At 40.9% G+C, this 15,000-nt stretch overlaps 2 protein-coding genes and 1 long non-coding RNA gene across 5 annotated transcripts in view; 1 reads left to right on the forward strand and 2 right to left on the reverse strand.

Annotated features, from left to right (window-relative positions):
* Positions 1-10,451, reverse strand: part of LOC138028200 (uncharacterized) — a 14,982-nt gene extending 4,531 nt beyond the window's left edge. Inside the window, exons 1-2 of one of the 2 annotated variants that reach the window (XR_011127574.1) lie at positions 10,252-10,451; positions 9,713-9,783 (exon numbers count right to left, since the gene is read on the reverse strand). This is a non-coding gene — a long non-coding RNA (uncharacterized lncRNA). Of the gene's footprint in view, positions 1-9,712; positions 9,784-10,197 lie in introns of both variants that reach the window. The other variant, XR_011127573.1, reaches the window with a different exon arrangement.
* Positions 1,218-5,181, forward strand: LOC138029509 (vitrin-like). Its single transcript, XM_068877225.1, has 3 exons — positions 1,218-2,814; positions 3,443-3,835; positions 4,871-5,181. The coding sequence occupies exons 1-3, from the start codon at positions 2,664-2,666 to the stop codon at positions 5,179-5,181; spliced, it is 855 nt and encodes a 284-aa protein (XP_068733326.1). The 5' UTR covers positions 1,218-2,663.
* A 2,883-nt stretch (positions 10,452-13,334) lies between the features above and the next one.
* LOC138030240 (ZP domain-containing protein-like) overlaps positions 13,335-15,000 on the reverse strand; it is a 58,494-nt gene continuing 56,828 nt past the window's right edge. For both annotated transcript variants that reach the window (XM_068878140.1, XM_068878139.1), the window contains one exon: positions 13,335-14,122. In XM_068878140.1, the coding sequence (XP_068734241.1) occupies positions 13,938-14,122 (185 nt within the window). In that variant the 3' untranslated portion in view covers positions 13,335-13,937. The remainder of the gene's footprint in view (positions 14,123-15,000) is intronic.

A 15,000-nucleotide genomic window follows, 5' to 3' on the forward strand; every position in this document is an offset into this window, starting at 1 on the left:
CATCTGTGTGGTGCAAAGGATGCACTTAAGTGCAGAATTGCAGAATTTCAAAATATCAAATCAACTGTGAGATTTAGAGAATTTGATATTATCATGATATTTTGAAATTATCAAATGATCTTTGATCTATCTTTGGTATGCCATCTCAGGGTGATATTTTGATATTATCATGATATTTTGAGATTTCAGAATCAAAACCACAATAATCACAAATGTGTGCTTCCTCGTTCTTTAAGCGTTTGCTGAATAATCCTCGTTTTATGAGCGTGTGGTGTATAATCCTCCGCACCACACCGTGTTTTAATGACGTGTCTGGACACCGGATTTTCCATGTCACGGCAAAAGTCCCAATCCCGACACTATCTGGATATGCCGCGTGTCAAGAATCACGGTAGCTCCGAGAACGTCCGGATTTCCAAAGAATATGGCCGGCATCGAAAGATTACAGGACCACGACACGCGCTATTCTGCACAGTGCAATCACTTAAATCTCGCAGTCTTCTGCGATGGTCATTCCTTATTTCATATTGTGTCTTAACTCAAAGTTATTTCCAAAATCCCAGAACCTCCCTAACAAGTCCGCACTGGCAAAACTTTGAAGAATCCTTTAGGCAGATTAAACTGTTCTATGTCACTGACGTGATACCGATGTACTAAGCAATCATAAAAGCGTTTGTTTTCTAATCCCCAACCAACCCAATATTAAAACGTTTTCTTTTGGGTTCTTTCTGACAAGCCTGACTTGTGAGTGCAGTATTTTAAGAAACTTTACTTCCAAGTGCAAATTGTAAAATTCGCCTCTCAGAATGGATTTGCACAGATTTCTTAGTGATCAGAGAGGAAGTTGGAGTTAATTTCTATGTGACTGGCACTGCAGATCCCGGCATCACTGAGTAGTATGATTACACAAATCGAGCAGAATTTGAGTTCTTGGAAAATCGAAGATCAAGAGCACCCCAGGAGCAAATGCAACTAAACGCTTTTGAGAGACATTTTAAAGTTCTGTTTCTAAATTCTGTTTGCTCTGTTAATTTGAATTCGGACGGTTTGATTCAAGTAATTCCGCTTCAAAATTAAAATGCAAAAATATTACCCAGGCCGCAAAAAGTTAAGAACAACAAATTACTTACTGAAATGAAACGAGATCACGGTGATGATTTTGAACATAATACGCAAACACTGAAACGCAATATTGAAACGATATCATGGTGATGATTTTGAACATAATGCACAAACACTGAAACGCAATATTGAAACGATATCATGGTAACATAACAACCACAACAACAACTTTATTTAGCTAAATATGATAGATAGTGGATGGCTTATATTACCCCCCAAATATAACAAGTCATGGGTTCCTTTCAGACAGATTTATTTGAGGAGGAACAAAACCAGAAGATTGTGGTCAGGACGAAATCGTCAGAATAGTATAAAACATGTACAAGAGGAGTTTCGATCTAGGAGTCTTCCCACTCTCTTACTTTACAAAGTTAAATTGTTTATCCGCTCAGTCACCGTTTCTAAGGTTATTTTTTTTCGATTCTCGATAATTCCGCAATTGCGGTTTAATATCAAGATTTTGATGCAAGACATTTCCAGTTTTTCGATAATCTAGATTCTCCCATATTTCAAACTGACGATTCTTGATATGACCTACTTCGAAAATAAAAAAACCATGTAAAACAAATGACAGACTTGTATGATTCTTGCATAAACCTCCCGCCTTAAACTACCGCTGTCTACCCGGTAAGCGGAAACCACTCAATGATTCGGCTTGGCCATAGTCTACTTGAATAAGCGGGCATAAATGAATATTGCTCGCTCTTGATGCTCAAAAAAGTGCAATTTAGCGCTTTCGTAAAGGAACTAAAATAATCCTGTATAGTGGCACAATTATTCGTCGTTCTACAACCGTTACAGTAATTCACGTTTCGTAGAATCGCGTTATGGGAAACTGCAGTTAAAGAAGAGCAGAATTGGAGAATCGGGAGTTTTGTACAGGATTTGAATTTTAAAAACGTAATCTCAGAATCAAACCGATCGGAAACTGCAGTCGTAGCAAGAACACAGAATCGGAAGAACTAACGCTTAAGCTGCAAATGAGTGGCTGTAAGCTTGCCAGTTGAGGTGTTCCAAAAGATCATTTTGGATTCGAACTTTCTGCTTTAAAACTTGGCTTGTTCGCCTACACGTCCGAAAAAGGGCAGAGCTCCCGTTTTTAAAACCCTAGCTCTTTAATAGTGAGACCAAATGGAATATAGTGCGAAGTGCCATATAGTTTCATCTATGCCCAGGGAAAATTCGGTCTGACATTAGATAAACAATGAGGCATTTTGTAATGAACTTGCACCAGGGTCCTGCGCTTTGCACTCCTACCCTATTTTTCCAAGAAGTGTCCCCGCGTCCCCCGCAAAACGAAAGTATGATATCCGATAGTTAAATCGCTCTGTTTGATAGTGATCGTAAAGAGACGCTTCAAACTTTAAGGGTTCTCTTTTGCCACTTAACATTATAATGGCAAAACACTTGACCAACATAACCAGGCTATGTATAGTACGGTTAGGATCTCCTTTAAAAGGAGCCACATCCTTACTGATCTCGAGTTCAAAGCTGAAGGACGCTTGCCCTGGAGTAACAATTCAGCAAAGCAGTGATCGAAAATGCCAGGATTCGGAACTTCTCTTGCTGTGGCGGTCTGCCTCCTGTCGTTCTTGATTGGACAAGGATCTGCCTCGTTTTGGCGACCCCAAACCACACCCACACCCACACCCAGACCTCTGCCATCAAACCCAAACGATCCTTATTACAAGAGTAAGTTTAGTTGGATTTCTGCAGCTTTTGAATAATTACACTTCCTACCAATGTTTAGATCACACAATTATACCTGCACAGCCGTTACCGAAAATAAGTCACAGAGTCAAAGTTTTGCGAACGACGCAGATTTGATAAACTGAAATATTTGATGGGTGACGATATCATCATGTGACCATCTCTTTAAAAACGGAATGAGTCTGTTCATTGAGGCCTGTTTTTGATAACTTCTTTGGCGGGCACTTCGCTGAAAAGATGACAAGATTTCGCGGACTTAATTATAATTCGTCACCTACTTGCAAGGTTTTCGATTACATATAACTGATGTGGCTTGATTTTCCTCAAAATGATCACAATGGCACTTACTGAAACACGGTGACGATGCCGCTGGATATTTTTGTCCAAAGCTTAAACAACGCGTCTACGAAGTAATATAACAGGGAGAAAGCTTCTATGAATCTAAAATGAGTAAAACAGGATCAAAGGGAGAACAGGTTCGGAAGATTTTTTGATCGGAATGTCACAAAGCTCCCGTTTCCAGCTTAATTATCCAGTAACGTTCCTTTAAGAGGAAATCGTTTTAGTGTGCTCAGTCTTGAACACTTTTGTTCCATTCCTCTTTCGGCAGCGTTTCAGAAGGTTCCCGCTCCAAACGTTACTGCTACAAAGCTCATGGTTAACTTTCTGCACCTTTCTCCATGCAATACCTCGTCACTCGTTAAACGTCAGGCTCCCTTGTTTGAAGATATTGTACTGGTCTTGGACGGCTCAGGCTCGGTTGGTAAATGCGAATTCAACAAAGGCAAAAAGGCTCTTCACTACATGGCCGGTTTAGCAGCCGAGTCTCAGTATGACACCAAATACGCAGCAGTAACTTTCGCTACCAGCGCTGTGATCAACTTTAACTTTACACACTACAGTATTGCGGCCAATAAGACTTTGCAGATTTCTTATCCGGGTGGCCTAACCAACACGCAGGAAGGATTGTTGCTGGCTAGGAATCTGTTTGTCAACCCTTCAGGTACATATTCAGGGGTCAATGGTATACAAGAAAATATTTTGCAAATTTAGTAAAATTGGACAACACATATCAAAACTGAGTTGTTTCCAAACTTTAATTGAATTACACGAAGACAGAGGTCAAACGCATAAATTGAGACCGCTCTCAATTTCTAGCAGCCATCAATTCTTTATGACTCCCTCCACTTTCGTCCACGAACTCTGTGGGAAAATGATGCTAAAATGACAGTGATAAAGCAAAATACAAGCCGATAAAACAGGAGAATAACTGTCATTAACGTTTGGACAGATACTCAAGGTAAAAAGCTTGAGTTTCCAGAAACGGCCTTGGGTTTGGCGTTCAAAGGGGAGAAATCCACATCTGTTCGTAGTTTGTTTACAACTTCCGGGTACAATATGACGGGAGGTAGGCGTGACTTACTCGAAGTTACAACAAGCTTCTCTCAAAGGCATCATTTCCAACCGCGTGAGTCTCAGTTGCAATCCTTTGAGACAGAAATATACTTGTTTACTTGCGATTTCTCTTTTAATGCATTGTCTTAATTAGATGAGATCTGCTGACTGTAGTCCATCACAACCACAACAGAATTAGCAAGAAAAACAAGAATAATTGCAAAAATAACAGCAATAACCTAATATCATTTGGACAAGGGAAAGAACTCTCATCAAAACGAACAGTTGAAGGAAAGGAGATTAACAAAGAACACAGAGGATAAATTTGAGTATCAACAGAAAGCAGCCTAGTCCCTAGGCGTTCTCGTCTTCTGGCGAGTAAGCGCGAAGTACAAGTTAGAGCCTGGGAGCGGATTGCATACCGTTCGGTGACGTTATGAAAAAATTAATTCGATACAATTTCAATCTTAAGAGTAGAGTATACGATGGCTTTCTCCTTGCTTTTAGAGATAAAGGTGTCCAAATCAACCATACCCTTTTAATCGAGATTATAACGCAAAAATTGCAACTGAAATATTTCAGAGGAAGATGTTTCTGCTTCCCATTTTGTGTCCTTGATCCATGTTTTCTCGTCCTTTCCCAGGTCAACGCCCCAACTCAAGAGAGATGGTTTTCCTTGTCACGGATGGCCAATCAAACGTTCAACGACAGCTGACGGTTCCCAGAGCCACTGCGCTAAAAAAACTCGGCGTGCAGATTTTTGTGGTGGCGGTTGGGAATCAGATTCATGGAATTGACGAAATGGTGAGGGTCGCTACCTCTCCGCCGGAGCAATTTCTGTTCAGAGTAACAAAGCTCACTCAGTTCTGGGAAATTGTCAAGCTGTGTATTAAACAGGTCGCTCCCGAAAAATACAAAGTCATCCAGGGTCAGTTCGAAACACCCTGCTATTAGGTTAAAGTTCCTATAAATACGTACCGCAAGTGAGTCTTGGCTTTAATCAGACTGAAACTTTCTTGCTCCTAAGAAGGATGATAGGGAAAATATGGTTCGTGGGGTGGGGTGAGGTTAAGTTGGGTCGTGTTATCAGGGGTGGGTATGGTTTGGGATCAGGGCCCAGTTGTTTCAAATACGATTAACTTAATCCAGGATTACCGTAAACTTTTGTTTTATGTTTTCAACTTTTTGGTGGAAGTTTCTTTTGCTTATTTTTGTTTTTGAAGATTGATTTCTTCTAATGTAGAGTTTTTCCGAATATCAGTGTTGAACAGCAATTGGGAGTATAGAAATAAACTCCTTGGTTAATTTGTAATCTGGGATTAGCGTTAATCGGCTTTTGAACAACCGGGCCCAGATGTATTGGGGTGTTGTGGATGGAAACGAAACTTTGATTAGTGGTAGCTCATCCAAAAGGCATATAGTTGTTTAAGACTGCCTCCTGGAAGTGCAATAGACAAGACTGAGGTTCTTAGCAGTACATCAACTTGTCAACGACAATAAGGTGTCAGTAGTGGTGTGCGTTCAGTGGGGGAGATTAGTTGTAAAGCGATTAAAGAAGATTGTTGTTTTTAAGAATGAGAAAGGCTTTCGCCGTTTGTCCCAAATATTATTGGCCAGGACTAGAAGTTCTTGAAAAAGAATCATTTCCAGCATAACGAAAATGAACTGCCTCCGTTGCTTTGCATAGGCATTCACATAAAGGCTTGAAAAGCTCTTATTAAAAACTTGGCAATTAGGAAATTGTTGGTTTAGGTGGCCTGTTTAGAGCATAGTTCTAGAATGAGGTAAAACGCACGCTGCTACTCCAGCCCCCCCCCCCCCCCTCCCTCCCCTCCAAGTCTGAATAAAGCAACAGCCACATTAAGTCATACATTAATTAAAGTAAAGGGTTTGTGTCATTGATTTAAACAAAAATGCGGATCAACTATAATGGAATATCGAACAAATTTTAAGAGAGCAGCGTTAAGTCTCAGTTTGACATTCCAAATCTTGTCAACTTTTATGGACTAAACTCGCGAGAAACCAAGCGGTCTTAGATTTCAAATATCGGGCCTCCAAACTTCTGAAGGTTTAATGTCCATCTAATAAGGCAGTGATTCGAGTTTTTTTTTTCCATACAACCCCATTGGAGCTCTCATAATAACTAATGAAGCATTGTTTAATTTAGAGTAAGATGTAGACTTATTTTCAAGAATAAAAAACCATGAGTTGAGTTCTAAGAATATGCAACTTTTGCAAGTCCTTGCTTTGATTACAGAAATACATCTCTACTCTACTGAAAATTAACATACAAAAAGTTGGTTTTATCAGCGGAGTTGATGATGTAAATTGGCCACCGTACAGAGATTATAAAAGCTGACGTTTCGAGCGTTAGCCCTTCGTCAGAGCGAAACGTCAGCTTGTAGAATCTCTGTACGGTGGCCAATTTACATTATCAACTACGTTGATAAAACCAAATTTTTGTATACTACTTCCCCACCGACGCAGCACCACAGTTTCTTTAAAAAGTACCCCCTTCATTCATTTGAAAATTAAAATGATTGATGAAGCACTCGTGAGAACCTTCCACATAATTATCCTCGACCAGTTGATATTTGTTAACTGTGATAAGGGGACAGTTTTACTGAAAATCGGCTAACTTAAAGAATCCGCTCAACAAAAACAACCCTACCAACCTGACCAACTAAAAGACGCACCATAAACTCCTCTTTCGTCATTTTCTCAAAGGGCATCGCACAAATTGCCTCCTTTCGAAAACATTGGAATTGTACCGTTGTCCTTCTCTACCTTCCCTTCCCTCGCCTTGCCCCCACCCTCCCCTCCCCTCTCCTCGTCCAAATGGAGATAGGGATTGACATCTCCAACCACATTCATTTCAATGTTTCTCAGCCGGTTTATTTTGTTCTTGTACTATTTTTCTTTTATTGTGTCGTCATGCCCGCGAAGCCTTAATTAATATAGCGTTACACCTAAAAATAGCACATAATTTTCAACTCAGAGAACCCAAATTTTTTCTGGTTACAAACTATACCAACTCTTATACCATAGGAATGTTATAAACTGTGGTCAACAAACTAAGTGTACCATGCAAATACTCTAAAATATCATTGCCACTTCAGGTTGTTTTCGAGGTAAGTCTATACAATGAAGGCAGCTAATGTACACCGTTTTGATCACAGTACCTTTCGCGATAAACACTTGGCCAAAGAACACAATTGAAAATATGCGTAAAATCATGTTTCTGTATTGCACGCTGTTTCTGTATTGGCCTGTTTCTGTATTCGGAATCAATACACGTGAGGCCAAAATTAGACAGCCTGATCAACTCAAGGATTAATCGAGAAAGTCTATTTGCTGTCAGTTAATTTGACTCATAACGATTTGCTTCAGGTAGTGGTGATTGAGTGAATTTCTTCTAAATTAAAATGCAAACCTATTATGCAACCCGGAAATTGTTAAGAACCACAAATGACTGACCCAGGAAACACAGTGTGGAAAACAAATCATAATATACAGAACATACTCTGTTTACAGGTATGCCTTCAGACATCCTGAAGGAGGGTTTTAAGGTTATCCCTATTAAATGACCTCTCCCAACACATACATAATAGCCTGAGACCAGACCATGACACCGGGAACTATGTGGTCTACTTTTATTGAACAGTGTCATGGGTTCTTTAAGACAAGGCCAACGGCTTAAGGTCACCGTCTAATGACACGATCATCTGAACTAAGGCAGATATTGAGCACAAAGCCAGAAAGATCTCAAAAGGACCCTGGTTTCTGGTCCAGCAGGGGTTCGAACCAACAACCTCCCGCTCAGCAGTCTGGTGGTCTCCCAACTGAGCTAACCGGTTCGGCGGTATAGTCATGGAAGTGACTTTGAAAATATTTCAGACAACTTCACTTCCGGGGGAACAACTCCAGAAGATTGTGATGAGGGCAAAATTGCTGAATCGTGCTATGACAATAACAGGAGTTGTGATCAACGATTCTTGTAACTTACAGTACGGACTTCGAAGTCGCTCAGTAAGAGGTATCTATCAACATCATTACTGTCACTGTTATTATCATTATTACATAATTTATGACTTTAAGGAAGATCAAATCTCTCCTCTGCAAGTTGCATTTATTAAGGTGAGTAATGTCCAATTCGTTTTCCTCATTGAAATGACACCCTATATTCTTCTTAATCATAACAGTTACAATTTTCTCAAATTTGATTGGTGCATTAACTAGTTTATTTTTCACTAATTATTGTGTAGGGTTGTAATCGGACACTGTAATCAGACAGTTACATCAGCCAATCATATTAAGTGCACTCAGCTCATTCACCCCTAAACCGGCCTAAACCGGCCATACTTAGTATTTTACTCTGTCTAACGCCAGACGATTTTACTCGTCAGTGGGGAACCCCCAGGAGTCAATGGGTTAATCACTCACTTAATGTCCATTAATAACATCAATCACAGAATTTATCACAATAACCATAGCAACAACCACCTTCAAACCAAACTGAGGATTTTCCAAAATGGATGAATTTGTAACATTAGACAGTGAAAAAGGAATGCATTTGTTTGCGATAGTAATAGGACTAATTAAGTGGAGTACAATTCAGGCAGTAATCGGGTGAGTAATTTCAAAATCTACTGAGCACGCAGCGCAAAGCCGATTTGAAATTATGAGCAAGATTACCCCTGAATCATATGACACGAAGCCCTATTACTAATTAATTGTAACTATAACAAAATGCAAGATGCAAGTGGGAGGCCCGGTGGCCTCATGGTTAGTGCGCTCGACTCCGGATCGAGTGGTCTGGGTTCGGGTCCTGGCCGGGGAAATTGTGTTGTGTTATTGGGCAAGACACTTAACTCTCACAGTGCTTCTCTCCACCCAGGTGTATAAATGGGTACTGGCGAATCTAATGCTGGGGGTAACCCTGCGATGGACTGGCATCCCATCCAGGGGGGAGTAGAAATACTCCTAGTTGCTTCATGCTACAGAAACCAGAGATAAGCGCCGGCCTGATGGGCCTTCTAGGCTCGTAGGAGACTTTACCTTTTTATAACAAAATGCAAAGATAAAAAGTCTTTGAATACCTTTCTATATTCAATCTGTTTTGCAAAAAGTAGGACAGCAAGAAAGCCCCCATCAAAGTGCATGTGATTGATGGGCGAATGGCATGTGTGTCTAATTACAGGTATCCAATTTGGAGTTGTTCAAATTGGATATCTGTAATTATTGGACACCAACGCAAATAGGCAGGCACAGAACCAATCAGATTAGAGAATTTGAAATAGTTATGATTATCTCGGAAATCGTAATGGTTATGATTAATTGGAAAGAGGACTTTGTGTCCTGTGTCAACCCCGTGTTGACCCGGATTGTAGTTTACAATACGCTGCGCCATTCAACTGAAAACTATTCTACCAATATTTTATTACAAATTATTATTATGACAAAAGACAACAGACTATTTACTAACCATCCAACTATTTCATGAGCTTTCTTGTGCTGGTCAAACATGCTTTTCGCATATTCTAATTCGATGGCAACCTAAATCAAATTAACACAAACAAATCGATTGATCAAGAGAAGAACTGTTAATTTTTTTCGCAAATAGACCATTTTACAGTCATGTGCTTAGTTAGCTGGCCTTTAAATGAAAGTGAGGCTGGTGTTCACCTTGTTATGATACAGCCCTCCCTGCCTTTCTTATGTTAATGATGTTGTTCTCATGCTAATTAGTTGGAATTTACATGAGAAAAGCAATGAGGTTTCTATCAAAACAAGTTCATCTCTAGCCTCACTTTCAGTCAAGGCCAGGTAACTAAGCACATAACTGTAAAATGGACTATTGCATTGTGATTGACTATTTTAATCCTTAATATTTGGTTTTTTATGCTCTACTTACAAAATAACTAGCACTGTTAAGCTTATTAAAACAAAAAAAATGTATGCTGGTGAGACCTTTCAAAGATGAGTTTTTCTCTTTCTTGGATGTGCAGAAGTTTACGTACTGACCTCGTCTTCAGAATCATTACGTGGAACGCCAAAAGAGCTTCGAATTTCTACCGATGTCTTATCAACTGACCCAAGAAGAGTTACTATAACTCTTTCAGCATCTTCTGAACGTCAACAATTGAAAACAGTACTACGGGATGAACAAAACTTTCCGAGCTCTGGACGTTTCAGTCGCCGCCATCTTGCAATTGAATTCTTCAGTCTTTTGGCGGAGAGGCATTCGGTTCGAGCTGCGACCACCCCTCCCCCACAAAATCAATAGGTAGGGCCACGAGAGTGCGTTCTCCTTGCCGCGTGGTTGCAAATAGTTCCGTGATAGGGAAGATATCGTTGACGTCACCTATTGTCATGAATGTGCCAACCACAGCCTCATTGGCTGAGCCATTGGCTGTCGATACAAAGGGTCTTTTGTTCCTGTGGTTGGCATATTTGAATAACAAAAGCAAAGTTTGTAAACAGATATCTTCCCTATAACTGGCAAATGGCGCGTTTTGGCCTTCACGCAGCTTCGATACTTGATTTAGGGGTAAGGGGGTATTTCTGTTCCATTTTATTGTGTCCAAGATTGTAGATCGATGACTCACGGGCCCTGGCCATGGTCAGACGCTTTGGCTGGCTAAGGAAACAATAAAGTGTTTTCACATGACGGCACGGAGGCCATTTTGTTGTTCCAAAACAAAGAAATGGTGCCCATGATAATCTGCAAATGCTTTCCTTTGTTTCAGCAATCCAATATGGCTGGTGGTCACGCGAGTGAAAACGCTCTATAAAACGAGCAATTAAACCGCTAGCTACCACCCGCCGAGAGCGCAAAAACTCAAACGTTCTGCGACACACGATAAACCACCCTAAGGATTGTGCGAGGGCCTGTTTCCCAACTATTTCGTTCAGGCTAGTCTTCTAGCCTGCCCTTCTTTCGTTCCACAAGTAATAAAGAGTCAAATGCACACTTCTGCTCTTTCAATGAAATGTTTATCCGACAAAAACAGCAAGAGTATGCGTCAACGCCTTAAAAGCCACATACAGCGAAAAGGAATGAATAGTCTTACTTCCCTTGGGAAAAAAACAGTGAGCGGTGTTATGCTCTAGGCTCTGGTCTGATGGTAGCAGGAAGCCCACTTGACCCAACGTGGACAAACCTGCCATAATTGTTCTGCTTCTATTAAAATGGCGTCTTATGGCTTTCTTAGCTTTTGGATTTTTGATAAACATTTCTCAGCTATCACAGGTAAACTGGATCAAGCTTTTTACCGTAAACACTGCTGGGCTTTTGAGAAATATTCTGACAAGAAGTCAAATCCCGTACTCCAAACCCTCAATTTAAGTGGTAAACCGAGTGGGAAACTCAGTCAGGTTCTCCATTGCCGATAAGGGCGACTTTGACCGAAAACTTCAGTTTTACGCCCCCGATACCCTGTATCAAATTTATCAAGTCAAGGTCCGGGATTTACCCTGGGTTCCAGAGGTTTTCTCGCGCGCAACCTCGTCCCCAGGGTCTCTCTTCTTCCCTTCCTTTGAGCGAAACCCTAGGGACGAGGTTGTCTCGCGCGCACGTCATGTATGAGAGCAAGACCGCGGGAAGGCCTCGGGCACCCAGGGTAGATCGGGATTGGATGATCCCTAACAACCTTAACTTTAGTGGTTTCCTCGATGACTATGGCGTCCTTCGTTCTTTGGTTATACTAGCTTAGAACAAACAAAAAAAGAATAATAGGACAAAAAGGGTTCCGTGCTGGCGTTCGAGGTGATGTCAAAAGCCGTAGAAAGGAAAACCATCCAAAGTCGACTCCAATGACGTAAAATGTTCGCATTGTGGAGGTGAACAGTACATGCGCAGAAGTCGACTACAAAACCTTTCATATCTCTTCCAATTTTTAAACGAGACAAAATGTTCCATGATATTTTCACGTTTGGATTCGAAAACACTGAAAGCCTGAGAAAACCTTCCATGGTGTGGTTTACAGTGGAACCTTGCATTTGTGACACCTCCATTCAGGTAGTCTCCTTCGCAGCCGTTTTTTGGATTTTTTTGCGTGACATCCAAAAAACGGCAGCGAAGGAGACTAATCTTTGACTCCAGCCCAACCTCTATCAGGGGGTACCTGCCCTGGGACCCGTTTCTCGAAAGTCCCGAAACTTTACGGGCCACATTCGGGTGTCACAATTCCCTTTGTATCTCAAAGACGGGGGGTATTTAAGTCGTCAAACTTCAAAGACATGTTTCCTTTAGTTATAGGTCGAAAAGATGTTAAAAGATCCGCTTTCCAAAACAAGCTGTTGGCAGTTTCACAAATGGCTTCTCGGGTCCGAAAAAGTTTTGGGACTTTCGAGAAGCCGGCCCCTGGTCCCGAGCGTGTCCCTTGAATGTAAGTTCCACTGCACTTGGAAAATTTAAAAGAAAGAAACTTCTCAGTGGCAGGCGTTTATACAGCGACGTTTAAAGTAAGCTGGTGGCAAGAATTTCCTCAATACACAAATAATTTCGTAATTATGTCCTTTGTTAGTCCTTTTCTGTTCCGCTGGAAGAACTTCTGTTCTTTTTTAACTCCTCGATCGCTGACAGCCAGGCACTGGTCCTGCGCAGAGCGGAGGCAGTCAATTCTCTCTACAAGCGAAGTTTGTTGACTTTTATGCAAAATGTGCATAGGAAGAGATGCATCAGAAAATATTCTTAGCTTATTTGAGAACAGCAGCTTTTAACGCATGCTCAAAAATGAAATCACGCAACCTACTGCGTGACACTACTAAGTTAATATTCATTTTATATTTAAACTTTGTCTTAGACTTTCGACGTCTAAGTGGAATCCATTTTCATAGTCCTGTTATAGTCTTAGCACCTGCTTATTGTATTATTACAATAAACTTGGTTTTAGGGTTTTTTGTTTTTCTTTTTTCACCCAAAATGATGTAAAAAGTTCAACTTTCCCTTCTGATTCTTAGTTTTTCAGCTATTTGTTGTACGTATCTTAGCTGGTCCACATCAGCTTTTGTTTCCCTTAGACCACCTTCGCTGTGATATAAACTCAAAAGTTTATGCATGTGTGTAATCGTGTTCAAATTTGTCATTGACGACTTCTTATTACTTTCAGAGTAGTTTCATCATTTTTATTCAGTTCAAACTGATTTCTCTAGAAGTCATCAAATACAGCAGCTTCATTGTGCGACGTCGTGACTTGCTTCTAAGATTTCACTAGTATATTTCACTAATATCTACTTAAGTGTCATTTTGTGTCCCCCAACGTCAAGTGTTTCGGACACCTCCTGTGATGTGCTAGAATTGTAATTATGTTGGTGAGCCTGTGGGGACAAAACGCCATTGCTACTCTTTTTATGCTGGTTGTCTGTATTTGCATCATGAAGGCAGGGTAAAATTGCATTTGTCGCTTCATCTTAGGGATTCTGTGATGCACTGACATCCCTCCCATACTTGGTGGTACGGCATTCTTTGTCACCTTACGCTGGGAATGCCGTGATTACCAGCATACAATGGCGAAGAAGCACTCGTGCCGAGCAGCATGGGATTTAAGCAGGCCTCCATTCACGGGGGAATACGATACCTCTTGCCATTTTCCACTCCAATTCTTTTCTCTCGTCCCTTCCGCATTGCAGTTCGCTGTGGCGCACACAAGCAACAGGCAGCGGAAAGTCTCATCACCTATTACGTCTGAAAAAAATCCATAAGCCCTTCAGCCATATTCTGGTTCACCGTCGCGAACAAGATGAACGTTCACTCCATTTGACTCCTGTGTGCCTCGAGATTTAAAAATGGATAATAATGCTGCCAGGAGTAACAGAGCAATGAACCCTAATACTCCTGCTACTACTGCAAAAGCAACATTGTCGTCCTCAGCTTTGGCTTGTGCTTCGTTTTCTGCAAAGGTATAAACAACAGGAAAGGATGAGGATTATCGTTGCACTGGAACAGTTTTCAATTGGTGCTAAAACGGAAACAACTAAATTAATTCGGCCAATCACAACAGGCGAACGCGATCAAATGAACCAATCAGGGTGAGGCAATGCAAAACACGCGTCCGCGATAATCGCGCGGAAAACGAGTGCAAACAACTTGACCAACCTGTTTCTCTCACGCTTCTGATTGGCTGAGACTGGTGCGAGAAATATTCAGTAAGCCAACCAACACGTCTAGTAACACTAGAGCAATTTATCATCTCATCGATAAGACATTTTACTTAGTTACTTACTTTACTTTATTTACAAACAAATCACGATTATACAAACAAGACCATGAAGGCCCCCGTGCAGTTAGCATTGCTATTCTTGGCGGGCCACTTACACTGCGACATTACTGGCTCTCACAACAGAGTAAACAAAGAGACACTTAGAAATTGACAAGAGTTACACAAGCAGGAATAACACAAACAAACGCCTCATACATAAGAGAGAAAATCGTTCGAAAAACTGATCTGAGATATTATAGGTACCTGTTACTGAAAAGCCATATACTTTGAATGATCGATGCAGTGCATATCAAAATTCATCTCCTCAATTTTAAGAAACTTCAGAAGCAGCATTCGTTCAATTTACGTTTAAAGTGTGCTTTCCTAAGCTGGCGAAGTTCAGAGGGGAAATCATTCCATATTCAGTTTGTACCAATTCAAGGAGAGGATTGTTTTCAACTATGCTTGAGTCAGTGAGGTGAACTGGCTCTCAGCAGACCGCGGGATTGAGTTGCAGCGCAAGTTCGAGAAAGAAATCGTTAAAGAAGTCGGAAATGCTTATCTTTTTGTT

This window comes from Montipora capricornis, chromosome 13 (genome assembly GCF_036669925.1).
Source record: "Montipora capricornis isolate CH-2021 chromosome 13, ASM3666992v2, whole genome shotgun sequence".
In the NCBI taxonomy this organism is placed as follows: Eukaryota; Metazoa; Cnidaria; class Anthozoa; order Scleractinia; family Acroporidae; genus Montipora; species Montipora capricornis.

What these genes read in the sequence shown, in the direction of transcription:
- LOC138029509 (XM_068877225.1), top strand. Translation starts at nt 2,664, where the DNA reads ATGCCAGGATTCGGAACTTCTCTTGCTGTGGCGGTCTGCCTCCTGTCG. An exon ending in AAACGATCCTTATTACAAGA is followed by an intron (nt 2,815 to 3,442) that starts GTAAGTTTAGTT and finishes CTCTTTCGGCAG; the next exon opens with CGTTTCAGAAGGTTCCCGCT. An exon ending in TCTGTTTGTCAACCCTTCAG is followed by an intron (nt 3,836 to 4,870) that starts GTACATATTCAG and finishes GTCCTTTCCCAG; the next exon opens with GTCAACGCCCCAACTCAAGA.